Source organism: Rhinolophus ferrumequinum, chromosome 8, assembly GCF_004115265.2.
Source record: "Rhinolophus ferrumequinum isolate MPI-CBG mRhiFer1 chromosome 8, mRhiFer1_v1.p, whole genome shotgun sequence".
Taxonomy (NCBI): Eukaryota; Metazoa; Chordata; class Mammalia; order Chiroptera; family Rhinolophidae; genus Rhinolophus; species Rhinolophus ferrumequinum.
Genome location: NC_046291.1, coordinates 28,682,306 through 28,703,464, shown reverse-complemented (window position 1 = coordinate 28,703,464; position 21,159 = coordinate 28,682,306). Strand labels below are relative to the sequence as shown.

General features: G+C 32.1%; 1 protein-coding gene across 7 annotated transcripts in view; it reads left to right on the top strand.

Annotated features, from left to right (window-relative positions):
* The window catches only part of NBEAL1 (neurobeachin like 1), a 153,103-nt gene extending 138,966 nt beyond the window's left edge, over positions 1-14,137 (top strand). For 6 of the 7 annotated variants that reach the window (XM_033111733.1, XM_033111734.1, XM_033111729.1 and 3 more), the window contains 2 exons: positions 2,489-2,624; positions 5,479-11,828. In XM_033111733.1, coding sequence (XP_032967624.1) covers positions 2,489-2,624; positions 5,479-5,580 — 238 coding nt within the window. In that variant the 3' untranslated portion in view covers positions 5,581-11,828. Of the gene's footprint in view, positions 1-2,488; positions 2,625-5,478; positions 11,829-13,262 lie in introns of those variants that run through there. The other variant, XM_033111730.1, reaches the window with a different exon arrangement.
* The last annotated feature ends 7,022 nt before the right edge of the window (positions 14,138-21,159 follow it).

The following is a 21,159-nucleotide window of genomic DNA, read 5'->3' as shown; positions in this document are numbered from 1 at the left end:
ATAAAACGTACTGTTTGCAAATATCTTCTCCTATCCAGTTGGTTGCCTCTTTGTTTTGTTGTTGATTTCTTTTGCTTTGCTGAAGCTTTTCAGTTTGATATCGTCCCATTCATTTATTTTTGCTTTTGCTTCCCTTGCCTGTGAGGTCGATTTCGTCTCATATAAGTATGAATACACCGCTTTTCTCTGTATGCCAGTTGTGTGCAGTATTGTTTTCTCCATCCTTTCACTGAGTCTGTATTTGTCCTTGCAGTTGAGATGTGTCTTTTGAAGGCAGTATATTGTTGGATTTTGTTTTTTGATCTAGTCTGCTACTCTGTGCCTTTTATTGGGTGAGTTCAATCCATTTACACTTAGGGTGATTATTGATACATGAAGATTTCCTGTAGCCATTTTATCTTTTGTTTTCTGGTAGCTTGGTGTCTCCATTGTTTCTTTGCCCTTGTGTTTCTGTCTGTTATTTTAGTTTGGTGGTATAATACGACTTTTTTCTTCTTCTTCTTCTTTTTTATATTATGTGTCTCAGTTGTGGATTTTTGTGTGTGTGGTTACCATTAAGTTTATGTAGAAGAAAGTTTCATATATACAGTAGTCCTTTTTCTTCTGCATGCATCTCATCTCCATTCCCCTTTGCAAATTCATACCTTTGCCCCCTCCCCTTTATGTTTTTTGTTGTCACAAACTATTCTTATTTAAGCTGTGAGTTCATTTACAAATTGTGGTATCTATTGTCTTCTTCCCTTTTTCTTTTTTTATGTTTTTTACCTCCCTTAATCTTTATGTTATATTAAGTGTATAGTGCCCTGTTATGAATAAGAGTTGCAGTGTCCTGCTTCTTTCTGTTAGTCATCTTACTCATAGTTTTGTATCCTTTTGCATTTTAGTTTTGAGTAGAATAATCCCCGTCAGTATTTACTGTAATGCAGGCCTTGTGGTAGAAAATTCCATCATCCTTGATGTCTGGAAAGGTCTTTATTATTCCTTCTATCTAACGGATAACTATGCTGGGTATTTTATTCTTAGCTGGTAATTTCTCTCTTTCAGAAATTTGAATATTTGATTCCACTCCCTCCTGGTTTGTAGTTTTTGCTGAAAAATCTGATGATAATCTGATGGGCTTTCTTTTATAGGTTACCAGCATCTATTCCCTGGCTGCCTTGAGAATTTTTTGTTGTTGTTGTCATTAATTTTTGATAGTTTTAATACAATGTCCTTGGAGAAGGCCTTTTTAGATTAAGATAATTGGGTGTTCTGTTTGCTTCTTGAATTTGAGGATGCAGTTCTTTCCATTGTTTGGGAAGTTCTCATTGATTATTTGTTTGAATAGGCTCTGTTCCCTTCCCTCTCTTTTCTTTCTGGTATACCCATTAGTCTTATATTGCTGTTTCCGGTGGAGTCACGTAGTTCTTGTAGAGTTCTTTCATTTCATTTAACTCTCAAATCTCTCTCTTCTACCTGTATCATTTCCAGATTTCTCTCTTTGATGTCACTAATTCTTTCCTCCTATCTGCTGGGCTCTATTTCCTAAGCTCACTATTTCATTCTTCATCTCTTATATTGAGTTTTTCAGCTCCAGAATTTCTATTTGGTTATTTTTTAAAGTTTTAATCTCAGGTAAAATGTTCATTTTGTTCATTGATTTTATTTTTGAGTTCATTAAACTGCCTATCTATTGTCTTGAATTTCATTGAATTTTTTTCAGAACTGCAATCTTGAATTCTCTGTCATTTAAGGAACATATTTTCATGTCCATAAGTTTATTGTCTGGAGATTTTTTTATATTCTTTTTCTTTTTTCCTTTCTGAGTTACCTTGGTTGTTCATGGTATTTGATGGATTCTTTCCCTGCCTAGGCATTTATGGGAGTGTGAACTCAGAAGCAGGTTGCTACGAAGAGGTATTTTTTTGTTTTCCAGTGGATCGCTCTGGAGTGTTTTATTTTTTTGCTATGCTCCAGCTCCTGTGATCTCTATAGATATTTCAATGTGCATATCTCTCAATCATGGTTGTTGCGCAGGGAATTATTTGTTGAATTGTTTAATATAGTTGTTGTTGTAACTTTAAGGGGAGAGATCAAGGGGACTGCTCATGCCACCATGCTTCTGATGTCACTCCCCAATTACTACATCTTTTAAGACAAAGCAAATACACCAATTTTGTTGACCTTACTTCTCTACACACTCTTTTTGAGCTTTTACCCTTTTTGTCCAACTTTCACTTATTAAGATAAAAATCATTTAGTGAGACCTCATATATATGGCTAGAAGAAAAACATCTTGAAAATAGAGAAAAAAATCTATTAAGTATTTTAAACAATGCTGTAAATGGGCCTCGTGTGTGAGGCACTCAGATTTTCTGAACATGAATCCAACATCTGTAAAATTAGAATGCAAAACTAGGTTATCTTAACATTAACTTCCAGGTATAAAGTTCTATGACTCTATTATATAGACATGTAATTATATGTGTGTTTTTTATTTCTCTTCTAGTTTGAATCTCAGCATCAGCCCATTAGTTATGCGATTGCCTATCCACTGTGTGTGTGTAACCAAAGAATACAGCCATATTCTTGTAGGATTAGAAGATGGCAAATTGATTGTAGTGGGTGTTGGCAAGCCAGCTGAGGTAAAACCCAGTTAAAACTTTCATTTCTTGTACTGTGTGGGATTCCTTTGGGTCTCCTTCATTCCAGTTGAATCAGAATTATCTGTTATGGATAAGCAAATTAGAAAACAAATTTAATTTTCAAAGGTCAGTAAATGAAAAGGGATTAAAGTTAGTATTCAGGAGAGATGTTTATATTATGACATAATTGAAGGCACACATTTGGAAGTTTCCATGTTTCACTCTATATGAATAAGAAAGCTCTTTTATTCTCTATTTTTCTAAGTCTAGATTCAGGACCTCTTCTTGAAATTTTAGTACAAAAAAGCCTCTATAAGAAGTGAAATACAGATTCAAATAATAAAACTACTTACTTTATTCTCTTCATATTAGCTTAATTTATAATAGTCTCAAATTGGAAATAATTTAAATGTCTATCAACAGGGAAATAAATTTGGCATAATTGTACAATGGACTATTTCCCAGCAATAAAAGGAGCAAACTATTGAAACATGTAACAACATAAATTTAGAAATTATTATGCTAAGTGAAAGAAGGCAGACATAAAAGAGCACATACTGAATTATTCCATTTATATGAAGTTTAAGAACATGCAAAAACTAATCTATATAAAACTACTTACTTTAATTTCAACAAATACCAGCATGACTGTATGTCAGTTGTCCTTTTTTAAAAGCATCATTTTTTACTTGGAGCTACAAATATCCCCATGTAATGTGCTAATTCTCAATAAATTTCCTATAGTCACTGTAAATTTATATGCTAGTAGTTTATCAGTTACTGAATATGCACATTCCATAAATCTAACACTGTTCTTAAGAAAACATAGTGAAGTAATTTAGTGATTCTTCTAGAAAATTTATTGTTAAATAGCATGAAATTAAGCATGATAAATTTTTATTGGTACCATTGGTCTTTTCTGAGAAATCTAAAATATGACATTTGTAGGGGTTGTTTCAAGAGAAGACATTACTGAATAACACACTGTCAATGATTAGAATAAATCTATCACAGATCACAGGAACCTTTTTGTTTTATAAATATTTTAAGATTTCATTAGTCATCCTTTTTTTCAGGATATTATTTAAGCAAAAGGTCTTATTAAAATGATTGCAACAATATTAAGTCTGACATGTAACAGTTCCTTTAGGGCAGCAAGTCTTTATCTTGGTATTTCACTTACATTTAAAATATTTTAAGCGTTTTTCTATTCAATAGTAATAGAAAATTTCCCAAATAAATGGTGTCCTCCTGCCCTCTGCTAATGAGATTACTGAAGAACTCAACTCAGACTTTACTCTTCAAGAATGCTTCACTTTCTGTAGTTTACTCAAATGCCTTTTAAATTTGCCTGCCCTCCCCTCACCTTGAGTAATTTATCAGTTTCTGATTTTACTAAATTTTTAAAAATGAACATATGTGCACAGATTTTCTTTTAAGAATTGATTGGAAAAAAACATGTAGGCAGCTTCATTTCATAGGCCTCAATCAATGTTGTGTTATTTTTACCAAATAAGTTTTTCATTCTCTTTGAAAGATTTATGTAGTCTACAACACATAGAATCTGAATTGTGTGTAGATTTTAAACAAAAGTATTTTTTTTAATCTGTTTTACATCTTTGGATGTATCAGCTGAATCATGAACCTACTTTAGCAAATAATCTAATTGAATACTTAGAATCTTGAATAATTAAAATGTAATTCTATGTGATAGTGTAGAAATTAAATAGATCAATAGTTAGGAAAAGGTTTCTGTTTCAAGATCTATATCTAAAAGATCAAAATCTTGATTAATGTGTATTTTTAAAAAATGTATCAGTTTTATATATTACACTGTCAGTATGTAATTTATACTTATAAATCAGTTGGTAAAGTGGTAATAGATTAATGAAATAAGTTTCTCAGAATACATCTGGAAATTAAAATGCAAAATTACCATGCCACGGTGTCTTTTTATGAGGCTTGTCTTTTATCACTCCAATAAATGTACCCTAGAAAAGTAACCATTAAAAAAGAGTGCCAGGCAAATCATCATTTAAAAGTAGATTGTACTTGGCAAAGTAATTCCAACAAATCATATACTTAGATTGAGAACTGTTTTCCACATGGAATTTTTTTTTTCGCCACCTAGAAGTATAAGCATTTTTAGAGGGGCATTTTTCACTGATTGAATTAATATTTAATTAATAATTGTTATATGTTGAGAAATGTGCTAAGTGGTCCAAATTTAATGATAGACAAAATATGATTCTTACCTTTAAAGAGCTATTCTTGTTTTCTAAATTACTTTTTATCTTTCTATTGTTAAATATTATGTTTTGAAATTTTTGTATCAAATATTAAAAAATTAATTTTTCATCAAAACATTATTTTACTTCTTATCTCTGTGATTGGAATTAATAGTACTGCATACAAGAGGAGAAAATCTGCAAACCTATGTGTCGTCTCAGCTAGATTAAATATAATTTGAAAAGATTATTTTAATGAAGTGAAATATGTTTTTGTTAGTATATAAAGTAAGAGTCTGGTAATTTTGACTTCTTTGCAAACCTCCATTAAATCGGATGTTGGGGCAAAAAAAAAAAAAAAAAAAAAAGAGTCTGGTAATTTTGAAATACCTGGGAAATTTAATTTACAAAGTTATATATTGGCATTATACCATTCTCAACTGAAAGACAATGCAGAGAAAAGCCTTTCTTTAATTATTATTAATCAAGAATCATTAAAATGTTAATGATCCTGCTAACAAAACTATTTTTTGCATTCACAAAATTAATGTCTTTATGAATTTCATTTATCTTTTTTCCTTTCTTAATATCAGTTATTCTTCATTTCTCTGTATTGTTTTAAACAGATGCGTTCAGGTCAGCTTTCTCGAAAATTATGGGGCTCTAGCAAACGACTCAACCAGATTTCATCTGGAGAAACTGAATATAATACTCAAGATTCCAAGTGATTATTATTTTCATCTTTTGTCATGGGTAACTGAAACTTGATTTATTGCTTTGTCACTTTAACCACATCTCTCAACTGTCTGAAATGTTTCAGGGCTTTTATCCCTGAAAATCACTTTGTGATTACCAAAATTTGGTAGGGTATGTGTAGAAGGATATAGGTTGTATTATTATTCACTGTAAAAATTTCTGATTAACATCATTGAATCCAATCTTATTAACTAATTCTTGGTCTACACTAAGATGGATTTGAGAAAATACATTTAATTAGATTTAATGGTCTGTTCCTAATGATCATTAGATCCATTTTTAGAAACAAACTTCTAAAAATGAAGAAGTTAGATTCAATATGCTTATTATTCTAAAGAGCAATATTTAAGGTATTTCTAATAAAGCATTCTTTTGTTAATCATTTTCCTGTATACTGACCACCCTATTTAAAAATACACCAATTTATTTGTGGAACTCCTGATTGGAGGAAATATTTTAGAGGTATCTGTTGCATACTTGGATTTTTAAAACTAAGTATAAATTCCAGGTTTTCATAAGTTGAAAATAAGACTATTAAAACTGGCACATTGGTTCATTCCACTACTACTTAGCACATCACTAATGAAAATTTATTGAAATGTATTATTATTCTTAAATAATAAAGGTTGAGTAGGAATAAAAGAAACTAGAGATACATTTTGCAGATGTATTTTATTAGTAATACAACTAAGGAAAATGCTAATTATGATTTTGACAGTTGACTCCTTTAAGTAGCATTTGCAGCACAATTTATATCTGCAAAACTCAAAATTTCTTGACTTTTTCTTTACTAAACAAATGCTTTGTTTTCCCCTGGTAATTAGAAGAGTTAGCAATGATATCCAAATATATTACATTTTTATGTAGGACTTCCATGTGATGAGTGAATTGAAAAGATATGTATAACTCAAACTAGTCATTTAGATATAGTAGTAATTTTTAAAAATAACACATTTCTATTTCATGTTATGTATAACTTTTAGGATTGCAATTGATTTTGTTATACATAGCTAATTGTTACATTATGGTTTACTATTCAAGATTTTGTAGTAAAAGGCTGATAGATTTATTTTTGGAATTCAGAGATTGTTAAACCTAGTGCTTTTATAAGGTCATCTTTTGTGTTAGGTCAAAGAGCTTTTACAACTATGAGTGTCCTTAATCTGAGATTCTATGGGCTTGTGGGAATTTATGAATCGCCTGAAACTGTGTAAAAATTTTGTGTGTTAACTGCAGTTTTTTCAAGAATGAATTGTCCCTTGGCTTTCTTAAAGGGGTCTGTGATCAGAAAAAAGTAAGACTTTTCACTCTAATAGCCTCTTAAAATAATAATATTCTTTTTCATTCCACAAACCATAGATTTCCTTACATCCAGTTGTCATCTCAATTGAATCTTTGAGAAATTTTTACTTTGCAATTCTTTTCTCCTTGTTGCCTACAATACCTAGTACCCTTTTCTTTATAACCCTCTGAGTGAGTAAAAAATTTGTAACAAGTAAAGGATTCTGTTTAGGGAAGCTTTTTGAATAGATTTGTTCTATTTGAGTCAGGACTAATAAAAGGTTATACTAGAAGAATTTTTATCACAATTACTATTTAGCACAAGTAGTGGGGAGCTTTGTTCACAGTACAGTAGATATCCTACTTAGACTAACAGTAGATGTTCAGAGCAGTAGAATTACATCTTATATTACTTTGTCCAAAAAGTAAAAACCAAAAATGTAGAATTTTGAGGAAAATCTTTGAGAATACTAGCAACAATCTAGAGGAATGGAACTTAAAAGTTTATTTAATAAGCAGCAAATATAGGTTGGAGCAAAAGTAATTGCGGTTTAAAAAGTTTAAAATAATTGCAAAAACCTCAATTACTTTTGCACCAACCTAATAGTAGAACTATTGGTCAAATAATATTCTCCTTTAAACAGTTTAGCCCACTAAATTAAAAATCACTAGATAAAATCAGTGGAAAGATATACTTGGGGGGATTCTGGTGTTTTTAGATGATATCCATAGAAATTATTTCTATATTGTATGATGGGAGATAATATTAATAGTATCATTGGAATGGAATAACAGGTGGACATTTCAGGTAATCAATATAATATCTCAACTTGGCTATTGTAAAGTCTGTTGTCTTTGCAGAACTTTTCATCTGCTTTTGTTTCTTAACACTGGTGATGATGGAAATAATAATCTCAGCATCCTGGTGATGAGAGATTTATATGAAGATGATAATTTTACTTTTTAGAGAGTGAGGTTAAGTATGCAAACCTAATAGTTGCACTCACTTAGAGAATAAAGAAGCTTTATAAGACTTTTTTCAACTCTCCCCAATCAGTATTCTGTCATTACTTAGGTAAAATTGGAGAAGATAAAATAGATCATGGCATGAAAATTAGAAAAGTATATGAAAATGAAGTTTGCCCAGTTGGTTTAAAATCTTTTAAGCTTGTGAAGTTCATATCAGCTATGAATAAGTTTCTATCAGTTTTCTTTAGGTCACAGTGCTATTTTTAGGTTATATCCTTTTGTAGGAGAGAAAATACCAAGTATTCATTCGTCATTAGCAAGGAATATCAGTGAGGCTTTTTTTTTTTTCAATGTAAGGCATGTAAAAATTATCTTTAAAGAACTGGTATTGAAAATCAGTTTCATGCTTCTGAAGGAATAAGTGTGCCCTCATAGTAAATTAGAATTTAGATACGAAATTTGAATCTTAATTTAAGATTTTTATTTTTCTTGAATAGGAATAGGCAGATAAATTTGTGAACTTGAATACCATATTTTTCTTTAATGATAAACTCATGGCCTTTACATTTAAGTGTATTTTATATTGTTACTACTAAAGAAATCACTAATGGAAATTTTTAAATTGAATTTGAAGAAGTTAGCTCCTTTTATATATTTATATTTATAAAATGAGTAGTATTGTCTTTATCACCTTTCCAATGGAAAGATGCAAGTGCATGGACTATATTAAATAAAAATATAATATGTAGTGTCATGGGGGCTGTGTGTGTGTAGGTTGGTCTCTTCAAATACGTCACTAAACTTGTCTTCCATAAATAAGTTCTTTAACCTGTTTTTAGGATATAGCTTTTGACTGATACAAGAAATGAAGTATGTTCTTTTTCTTTTCTAAATCTAACCTGTTGTTTTTCTTCATCAACCAGACACATAGCTTGTCCTAATTACAGTTTTTCTAATCAACTGAAACTGTTCTTTCCCAGTAAGTGACCAGTCTTAAATATTTTTATCACTCTCAGCAAATACCCATTTTCAATATTCTTTTTACCTAATTCATTTCTTTGTATAGTTGACATTTCATTTGTTTTAAACTTTACCCCATGGAGAACGTTGTTCTGGAGAGTTTCCCTGCATCAGAGTTCTCGTGATACTTTTTCTTATGACATTAGGCATCATCATTTAAATATTATTAAAATGCTGACCACAACCTTACTTCTTTAATTTGAATCTAGCATTTTTCTAGGCCAGTGTTTCTTAACAAAGATTGCAGATCAGACTTGTCAATGAAGTTTTATAAATTTACAGAAGTCTAGGCACTACTCTGGACTTTGTGAATCTCTTTACTTGATGTTCTTGGTATAAAATAAATAATGTCTCAGGATTATTATATTAAATCTTAAAATATTTGTAGAAATTATATTCACTCATTTTTATAAATCAGATCTAATATTCACAGGCTTATTTGAAAACAGTTTTAATCATTATCTTTGGAGACATTTTATCAAAAACTTGATTGGAATGCCCATTTGTCTTTGTATTACGTGCTATGGAAACCAAATTTCCTTCCGCATTATTATCATAAACCCTTTTCAGACCTTTCATATTTGAAAATTGTAATTAATAATTACCTTAAAAATAAGTGTTTGCTTTTATTAGTTCCTAGTGACTGTCAGTGAATATTTGCATATTTGAATTAGGTAATGTTTTAAAGCATTAATAATAAGCATGAGTAACAAAATGCTATATTTAAAAACCATTTATTAGGTTGGTGCAAAAGTAGTTGTGGTTTAAAGGTTAAAAATAAATGCAAAAGCCGCAATTACTTTTGCACCAACCTAATAGATCCCTTGTAACCTTGAAGCTAGTAATCAATAGAATTTTCCTATTTAAAAGCATTGGATAAATTCCTTCCACTTCTGATGACTTTTGTCGGTATAACCTCTGTATGGAAATAATCTTTAATTTTTCATACAAAATGTCCTAGTATTACAAATAGAAAATAAAGCATTAACATTTAAGATATTTAGGCCTGTATTGGAAACAATTCAATTTTCTACATTTAAAATATAAGTCCATCCCAGATTATAGCAGTTAAGTGATTTTCTTCAATACAAGAAACTTGTGTAAAAATGGCCATATTATTAGATACTTTTCTGGTAGATTGTAGTAATTCTTCAGATGCATCATCTTAGATTATCTCAACTGACAATTGTCACATGTAGGTAATTTCTGAACACATTGCAAGATTTGGACCTATGAAGCTAATGGCTTTAGTGAAAAAAAGAAATGTAACTGTATTTACTTTTGTCTTAATGCCTACAATCTTATGAACTGAAAATTCAACGGAAAAAAGCAAGTAGAGAGTCACTAATTCAACATTTGTTTTCCGTGGTATAGTTTTAATATGTTTCCTTGGAAACTTATTTTACAAATATTATAATAATAATAACAGCACAATTTTGTCACTGAAAGAATTACCCATTCAGTTTTCAAAGTTGACTGTTAGTGGAGTTTTGTGTGTATGTTGTGTGTGTGTGTGTGTGTGTGTGTTTTCACTTATAATATGGCTGTCTCGTTATTTAAAATTTATAACTATTTTTGGGTGTACAAAGTGATTAGCTAGTTATAATACTGTTACAATGTAGTGTTGTAATTTGAGATTAGAAAACAAGTTAGGAATTAGGTGAGACTGGAAAATAAAATTATATTTTATAGGTGAAAATATAAACTTAAAAAAAAGTGTTATTCCAATTGGACCTTTTAAAATTTTATTTTGGTAATAATGTATTTCAACATGTATTAAAATTAGAGGTTCTGGTAACCAGTGAACTAACTAGTTAACGATAAATGCTATTTTTGATGTTCCTTAGAAACTTTTCCCTATATTGTATAAGCAGTGTGGCTTAAGATTTAGTGGGCTCAACCTACAAATTCAAGAAATACTCTTCTTGCATTTTAAAGAAAAAGAAACTCATCTGTGATAGACATATTATTTTGTTCTTCAGAATGCTAAAATTATATTAATAAACACTTGAGATAGTGGTTCTGGTAAGGAGATACCAGTTGTCAGACTTTATGGAAAAGAATTTCAACCTTAATTTCTTACATAAGGATTAAAGAGAATAATTTTATTTCTTCCTTTGGGATTTTGATTGCTTTTCTGAGATAACCTATAAATTACTTAATTATAATAGTTTCCATACTTCTTCCAAAGTTATGACATATTACAGTAGATCTTACGGTTAAAAATCTTGTACATTTTAGACATTTTTTCTTATTCTGTTTTTCACTGTTTTCTGTAATTCATAAGTACCATAACTAAACTTTTTTTGTGGCTACTATTTATTTTAGTTAGCTTTACAAAGGAAAAATTGTTAGAAAACAATATGGCTGGTCTGTTCTCTTCAGAAACTCCTAATAGGTCTGGCTTTTCTCCCCCCAACTATTATGCTTTTAAAGACTTGGAGCAAAAAAATTGCAAAAATTAATCAGAGATCTAGCCAGACAATCATTTTCTATCAAATGAATTGCTATAGAAGTGAATCCATTATGACAGAAAAATATCAAACAAATGATTTGTCTCTTATGTCAATTTTTCTGGTACCCAGATTAAATAGGAGCATTTCAGTGTTAACACGGAGGGTAACAGTGACTTGCATGTGTGTGTTTGTGTGTGTGTGTGTGTGTGTGTGTATGTATTTGCACATAGTCAATTCAGAGGATAGCTGAAAATTCGGAATTACATATAAAAAAATTGCAAATTGTGCTGCTACTTAAATATTTAATTTAAAAAGTTATCTAGTTATCATAAACGTTCCTTCTCATTTTTCCTACTGGAATTGACCATGAAAAAGAATATTACGCCTTATTTATATCTAATTATTGACTGTGCAGAACTGACTCAGTGAATATTTGTATGCCAAAAAAAGGGTTTTAAAATTGAGAAAGTTTTAGACTCGATAAAGATATGTAAGTAATTTTGATTATTCTCATTATAATGAAGTTACTGTTAATTTGGTGCAATACATTCTTCCCTTCATCTTTTTAAAATGAAATATATAAGTTGTATGTTTTGTTTTGTTACATCGAGTGTTATTTTAAAATTTTTCCAATGTGTGTATATGAGCTAATGTTTGATTTATTTCTGTATAGCATGACTGAAGATAATAATTGAAAATTTTGCACTTTTTTTAGTCCTTTGGAAATTTGTTTCTAATAGTTTCTAAGAATGTACATTTATTTTGTACATAATAAATTAGCTTTGTATATGGAAATGGGTTTGAAACAAATTAAAAAAAATGTTACTTTCTTCAACTGATTTGTAATTCTCAATTGATAGATTCTGATTACATCTTAACCTTGGCTAAGTTATTTGAGTAAGCAAGGAATTAAATACAATATTTGTGAAACAGCACATTGATCACTGCTTCTTTCTCATATGAGCAGAATTTTTTCTGTGGTCCTGTGTGCATAAGGTGAATGTTACGTTAATTGATCAGTTTTTGTCATATGTAATGACAGATATGAAGACTTTTGTTTTAAAGCCACCTCAGAAAAATGGTTACACTTTTCCCCCAGGAAATAATCATAAGCCAGAAATCTCTATTTGTAATTAAACAATACATTAGGTCAGGTTTTTTTTTTTAACTTTATTTCCTTTCACAATGAAAATATTTTATTCATCAACTTTTGACAGTCTAAATGACCTAATTCTTCTGTTTTGTTAAAGTTTATAGAACTTAATCCATAGTAAGACAGAACTCAAGCTTTGGTTCAGGTTCTTTGTAGTACTTTTGTCTTCAGATCCAGAACAACAGTAATGAACATTAACCTTTTTCTAGTCTAGCCCCATATCTGCACTATTCTACACTTTAATTAAAGATATTTTACTAGAATTGGAAACTTTGTGCATTAATTCATGGGTGAAATTGCTCAGGCACAGGATAATCCAAGCCAAGTCAGTTACAGGCTTAAAAGTAAGACTGCCTTGGTTTTGTGAAATAAGTCTGTAACACCATACCAACCATTAAATAGATGTATTTGTTTTATACAATAATACTGGAGATTACATTTTTCACCATATAGTATATCATTCATTTAGTTAGAATCTGAGGTAAAACATTTTTTTAAAACTTTTTGTTGTGCATTTTTTTTACTAATTTTTAATTTTTTCACTACTGAACTTAGAATGACTTTGCCCATCTGTTCAATTCTTCTAAAACTATTTGCCTACATGTTGTTTGGTGCATTTTCTAAAGTTGGATCCATTTAATTGGAAGTTTGCAGAGGTTGGAAGAGTTAGGGGAAGGCTATGGAAAAATTGTGAACTTCCATTATTCATTCTAGTGACATAAAATTCTTTTGGAAAGTAGTTGCCTTCTTAACATTATTCAACTTCAACTTACAGCCCAAATCCTTTAACAAATCATGGATTTTCAGAAGAAAATAGTGTGCCAAGTCATTCAGATGCGTCTGATAAGATGATTAAAGAGAAGGTGAAGATGAATTCAGCATAGAACAATACTTTCAGAATCCTATTTAAGTATTTTTTGTCAGAATACTGTGAAGAAACATCATAGAGGGATTTACAAATGGGAAAACACATGAGAACTTGCTTACATGAGAACTTGAACACAGTGCCAAAGAGGTTGAAAAAGAACATTGACAGCCTAAAAACAATGTTTATCGAATTTTACATCTGAAGGAGAATATGCAGATCATCTAGAACTTTTATTTGAGGTAACAATTTGAGCAACTTTTATTTGAGAAAACCATCTAAATTTTTGTTAAAACTGAAAATCATTTTCATATGAACAGTTGTGTTGTATGCAAATATTCTGATTTTCCCATATTGAGTAAATGAGCAGTGATTATATTAATTAATAGTATTATTAATTACAGCCATGAATGTGCAGAGAGATTTATGCAGGTGCAGACTTTCTCAGAATGGTATTACCTTGATTAATTTGTCATGTTTCAGGATCTGGCCCCAACAGTATCCAAAAGATAAGCTTGATAATGCTAATTAGCACAAGTTCATAAGAGAGTGATTATGTACATTACAATGTAAATGTACTAATTTATAATGCAGTATATTAATTTCCAGTGCTCATTCTTTCTGAAGACAACCTTCATTTTATTTCTCACAGTTGCCTTATATACCATCAACAGATCCTAGTGTACTAATGTCACTACTACTTTTTAAATATGTTGAAACAACAAAATATAATACAAATTTTGAATATAAAGTCAACAGTATTGGGCAAGATTTTGAGATACTGTCATATATCTAAAAAACAGAATTGACATAGTGGAAAGGACATGCACCTAGAACAAAAGATCTGGCTTCAAGTTATATTTCTACTATCCACTAGCTATAACTTTGAATAAAACATTTAAGCTATCTAGTTCCAATTACTTCATCTGTAAAATAGCAATGTTAATGATAGCTCAGGAATCAAATGAAATAAAGGATCAGAGGTGAGAAATATAGCATTGTAATAAGTAATTGTAGTTTCACATTAATGAAAATAGGACAATTGGCATTATCATTGATTGTAGGGAATCCAGATCACTGCTATATATGTTTAAATATTGGGTAATAAGTATGGAGTTCCTTCATAAAAATGCACTGAAAAATCAATAAAAAATTATTAAACAGGTGAATATACAATACATATTACATTAAGCAACACAGATTTTAAGATAAAGGGGCTAATCTTATTCAAGGAACTCAGTGATTAGATTATCTTTCACAAAAGTGAAATCTATACTTCCCTGGCAAAGGGTGATCTTTTAATAAGAGAGGCAAAACAAGTTTCTTTGAGGTGAAGAGCTGATACCCTAAATCTAATTACCTTGACTGTGAAGTATTTAACTAATATATGATATTGTTCTCATAACATTAGATACCTTGCCTTGTTTCCCTTTAAGGTACATCATTGCACTTAAAAGTGATTTTATACGTTCCTCTTGCTGCTATACATTACTACAAATTTAGTGGCTTAAAACAACATGAGTTTAGTCTTACAATCTGAAGATCAGAAATTCAAAATAAGTTTCACTGGAATAAAGTCAAGATGTCAGCAAAGCTGATTTCTTCTGGAGGCTCTGGGGAAAATCCGTTTCCCTGTCTTTTTCAGCTTTTATTAGTTGCCTGTGTGTTCCTTGGCTTATTGCCACTTACTCCATCTTCAAAACATACCACTTTAATTTCTGCTTCCATCATCCCATTGCCTTCTCTGTCTCTGACTCTTCCCTGTGTCCCTCTTATTAGGCCTATTGTGATTTTATTGGGCACACCTGGATAATCTCCGGTTTATCTCCCATCTCAAGATCCTTAGCTTAATCACCTCTGTAACATTCCCAAATTCCAAAGATTAAGATGTGGGCATATTTGGGTGCCATTATTCAGCCTAACACAGTAGTGATCATGAAAAACCAGTGGTACATACCAGTTATGCATTCTTTTCCCTTTTGCTACCTGAGCCAAATTATTCCCTTACCAAATGATATAACTAGTTTCACTTTGCAATTAGTATTCAGAAATCTTATGTGGTAAAATGATATGGAGGTTTGAAATGAGAATGTGTGTCATTTAGGAAACATTCTGCTTTTAGCTAGTAAGCCATTAACTTAACCAGCATGAAAAGGTGTTTGTTAAAGGAAAATATGAGTTCTATTAATATCCAAAAAATTAATTTGCTGTATTTTAAAAGATAATAAATATTTTACATTTTTGGAATCTTTAATTCAAGTAAGTAAAATACTGATCAACTAGAAGGAGCCTTTACCACTTAACATTTGCCATAGTTGATTCTGTTTGCACAGATCTTAGAAACGATACACTTTAGGATAAGGGTAACAGATTGAATATAAGTACTGTATTTAATTTTGCTTTATATTAAAATTCTATCAGAACAACAGTGAAGACAACCTACAAGGACAAAATCATAAACCTACAAGGTTAATAAAATAGAGAAGATAAGCAATAAAAAATTTTGGAAGGTGGAAAATTAATGAATGAATGGTAAAGCAGATCCAAAATAGACGAATCTAGATTTACAGGGTGCCTAAGATAATGATAATTACCTATAGTCAAATCTCTGTTCATGTTCTCCAAAAAACCATACAGATAAACAAGAAGAAATAACAACGTAAAAAATCCCATGCCTTCAAAATATCTAGAAGACAGATAATACTACAAACTTCAAATTACTTAGAAATATAAAAAATTCCAGCAGAACTCTCTCTTACATTTTTACAATACGCCTTTGTAGAGAGCAAGAAGACTCCAGAAAAATTGTGACTAGGTGAATAGAGGACCTAAGATGAACTTTAAAAAAGACACCCAGGTAAAGAAAGCCCATCCTAAGTACAAAAATATTGACAAACAATTTGAGTGGATCAGAGTACTGAATATAAAAAAGGAGGACTTAGTATGCAACATTTGATGTAGCGATCTCAGAAAGCATTGCTGCTTGAGAAGAGTATAAAAGTGCAGTCACTTTGGAGACTGAATGGTGATGGAGAAAAATAAAAAGGGTAAATTTAGGATTCTGCAGGAAATAGAGAAACAAAAATATTGAAAGGCATGTAGTCTTACCCCTCCCTCTCATCGTGGTAAAACAGAAAAATACAGTCCGTTATGAGCAAAGACACAAAAATCCTTAAGAGAATATTAGCAGATCAATTCTAGCAATGGGTAAAAACAATGATGCTTCATGACCATGGTTCATCCCATGAATTTAAGATTGGGTTACATTTAAAAATCAATGCATGTAATTCACCATATTAACAGAAAGAATACCCATATAGTCATCTTAACAGATACAGGCATCAATTGACAAAAAGTCATCTGTTCAAGATGAAAAATTCTCAGTAAACTAAAAATAGAAGGGAACTTCCTTCGTGTGATCAAGGATATTTATGAAAAACCTAAAGCTAACATAATATTTAATGGTAAAAGACTGAACTATCTCTTTCTAAGATCAGGAACAAAGCAAGAATACCTGTTCTCACTACTCCTATTCAAATTTATTGTGGGTCCTAGCTAGTGCAATAAGGCAAGAAACAAAAAACATACATATTGGAAAAGAAACAGCACAGTATCCTTTCTTGCAGTTAACATGATGCGTAGATAGAAAATCCTAAGAGATCTACACACACTACTACTACCACGACTACTAGAATTAATGATCCTAGCAAAGTCACGGGACACAACGTCAGTGTACAAAAAAAGGTTATGTTAATGTTACTATATGCTACTTATGGCACCTTGAAATTCAAAACAGCATAACTTAGAATAGCACTGAAAAGTATTAAATACTTGGGAGTAAATGTAATAAAATATTTGCAGGATGTGTACACTGAAAACTACAAAATATTGTTGAGAAAAATTGAAAACCTAGATAAATGGAGATTTGAAGAAACTAAAAAGCTGATTCTAAATTTTATGTGGAAATACAAAGGACCCAGAGTAGCCAAAACAATTTGAAGAAAAAAAAAAGTTGAAAGGCTTACACTCTGATTTCAAGACTTAATATAGAGCTACAGTAATCTAGATGTATTATTAGCATAAGGATAGACATGTAGATCAATGGATGAAAATAGAAGCCCTTTAGATATATTCATACATATATAATGAATTAATTATCTATAAGTGTTCCAAAATAATTCAATGGGGAAAGAACAGTCTTCAATAAATGGTGTTAGACTTGGTTATCCATATGGGAAAATCATGATTTCTGGCCTTTTCCTTACAAAGCATCTTAAAATGAATTATAGACCTAAATGTAAAACCTACAGCTATAAACTTCTAGATGAAATTATAAGAATACATTTCACAATCTTAGTGTCACAGGCAAAGAATCGTAGTTTAGGAAAGTTGAATCTTTTATAATTGGCTGCAGGCAAACCTGCCTGACCTTTGCCCTAGAGGGTGACATTATTGTACAATAAGTAAGCAAAGTTGCCTTCTATTCCAGAAGGAAACTCTCTACCTTCTAAGGTTTGCTGTACAAACATCCTGGAAAGGGTATATCCAGAACAAAATGGAGGTTAATACCTACCTTGCGTGTAAGAGACTCAGTTTCCCAACACTGCCCATCATCTAGGTCACGTCAGACCACCAAGTCTTAAGGACCACAGGGCAGAGGCAAGGTGCTGGAGCAAGTAGCCCAGGTCCCCATAGTGTTAACTACTGTTGCAACAGTACTCTTTCCTCAGCTAACATATTTAGTTTTGTAGGTGATCCTATATGATTAGATGGAGGAGGAGGAAAAAGCCCAAGCTTGATTTACAGATGGGATGGCTCAGTATATGGATGAAGCTAAAAGTAGGCAGCAACTGAATTGAATCTTTACTTATGGCCAGTCTTGAAAGACGGTGGCAAGCAAAAACCATCTCAATGGGCAGATCTTTAATGGTGCACCATGTCATTCACTTTGCACGGAGAGACGAGGCCCACAGAATATATATGGAATCATAGGCAAATGAACGGCCTGGCCCACTAATCAGAGGCATGAATGGAAAGAAAATTTAAGATTGAGGACAAAAAGTTCTGGGATAGAGGTATAGAGATGAACATACGGGAGTGGGAAAGAAGTGTGAAGATCTTTTCCTTACGTATTAACACCAGAGATCACCCACCATGAAAGAGGCACTAAACAATCAAGTGGACAAAGCAACCTATCCAGTTGATGTAGTCCCTGCATTGGCCACTCAAAGCTGGTACAGTGAAAGAAGTAGCCACAATGGCAGAAATGGAGACTACATGTTTTCAACAGCATGAACTCTGCACTTACTAAGCCTGGTTGAATTAGTGTCACCACTGAATGTCCAACTCACCAGCAGCAAAATGCAATGCTTATTAATACAGATATAGCATAATTCCTCAACAAGACCAATGGACAACTTGCTGGAAAATTGGCTATTTTGGACCCCTTCTATTCTGGAAGGACTAGAGGTTCCCTCTCACAGGAATAGACATGTATATTATGTAGGTTTGCCTTTTCTGTCCAAAGGGCCTCATCCAGCACCATTATCTTAAGGCTTTGGAGTATTTTATTCACTGGCAAGGGATCACACATAATATCAGTTCAGATCAAAGGACCCTATTTACTTAATAGTGATATAAAGTAAGTGCTGGAGGAAGCCCTTGATAGAGGGATCCAACTGATCATATTACATCCATCCCCCACAAGCTGCCATCTGGATAGAGCATCAGAATGGGTTGGTGAAGCATCAGGTTGGAGGAAGTTTATAAGGATCAGGTGTTATCCTTAAGGATTTACTATTCTCATTAAATCACAGCCTTTTATATGGTGCAATGGCTCCAATTAGAATAATGCATAGATCTGGGAATCGAGGGAAAGCAAAAGTAGTACCTCTGACTTTCATGCCTAATGACTCACTGGGAGACTTCGTGCTTCCCAGTCCCACAAACTCTGGGCTGTTCATGATTACCAAAGGGGCACAGTCCCTTGCCCCTTCCTAGTCCCCAAAGGGGCACAGAAGACATAGCGAGAGTCCCACTGAATTGTGAGGTGCAGATGTTGCCTGGGCACTTTGGTTTCCTTCCATCAGCAAGGAAGGTTCAGAGAAACTTGGGATGTCAGCTTTGTCTTTCACTGACCAAATGTCCTGATATGAGTCCTTTTCTTTTTCAAACAGTGCCCTAACTTTAGAATAAGAGACTTAGTAAGGTCGTGCTTTTAACTGGCATTGTACCTCGACAACTTGCACAATTAGATTTTGGAGCCTGATACTCAGCCATATCAGCCATGCAGCTGCACAAGGTAAGGGGTTCTTTTGAGACCACCAGAGAAGCTTTCTGGTTCATTTGTACCTTGTGTTGAGAATTCAAGGCCTGGAGCTTATTTTTTCCTTAAATAATAAGATCTATAGTACAGTCAGAAATAGCTATCTACTCTACAATCTTTTGTAATCCCTATGTTGCCATCAAGAGTCACTTGACCACCCAAAGGTTTGTCCCCTATTGGCATTCCGTCCTATGCCACCACTGGTGATAATTTGAATAATCTTGTTACCACTGCATGCCACAGACTATCAAGGATGTATGTCATTCATATGATCATCAAGTATGTGTTTAACATGGTCCAGAATGCCATCTTGTTTCTGGGAGCCACTCCTGGTGCCAACTTGTCAGTTCTGACAGGAAACAGTATCTAACCCAGATGGTTCAAAAGACTTTAATGAAGGGACTATATGCTAAGCTATGAGCAGGGTTAGAGGCACCAACAAGGGATGCTGAAGTATCTAGGGACTACCAACAGGGACAACCATTATCACTCCTAGGTCTGAAGGGGCAAGGAGAGAAAATAATATTACTGTTCTCAGAGAGGGTGGAGGATCATGAGAGGCGCCTCTACCTCAAAAGCTGTAGGTGTAGAGGGATTTAGCCCCTGCCAGATGACGTGGCTCAGAGCGGGCAGGGAGCAAAAAGGGAAGCTTCTAAACCTGCTTTCTTTCAGCCTCAGTGTACTGATGCCTCCTACTGGTGGAACCCTTCCACAGGCGAGTTTATAAGAGAGCTCTCAGGTGGTCTCATCTCTAGGAATTAGCTCTGATGGTCACAAAATAGGCAGAGAATGGATCTGAGGGTATGGGGAGAAGGGAGGGAGATGGAGGACAACTAGCACAGATGTTTCCATTTATAATTCTTTACAGTAAAATGGAGAGGACCTAATTGAGATGTGAAGGTGAGGCAACAGACCATTAAACATAATATAATGCTAGTTAATCATATTTTAATATATATAAATGATTTTCAGCCTGTATCTCAAAAGGACTGCAAAATATTGAATGATGTTGTTATAGCAATGTCCCATCTTGTTATTTATGTGAAAAAGGTTTTCCAGGGCTTACATTTATTAAAACAAAAAACAAGAATAGAATTGTTAATGAATCCTGGCTAATTTTAGCAACAAATTTTCATTCATAAATACACAAACTAATTGAAAAAAATGCCCATCTGAAGAGATGTGTTTCCAGTAGAATTTTAGTTATGTTTACTACTTTATCAAATTCTGTTAAGTACTCATTTTTTGATCACTTGTGTAACAAAATTGCAATAATGTGATCCTGAAGAAGTATTTGTTTTAAAACTTTAAATGGTTTAAATTTTTAAATACTTTAAATGTTTAAATCTTTTAAAATATTAAAAAATATTTCATAGGAGTTTTAGAGTTACAGAATTGAAAAATATTTAAAAATTCAACATGTATACATGTTGAAGTATTACAGATGATGAAAAAACTTTCAAGGATACAAATATGTTAGGA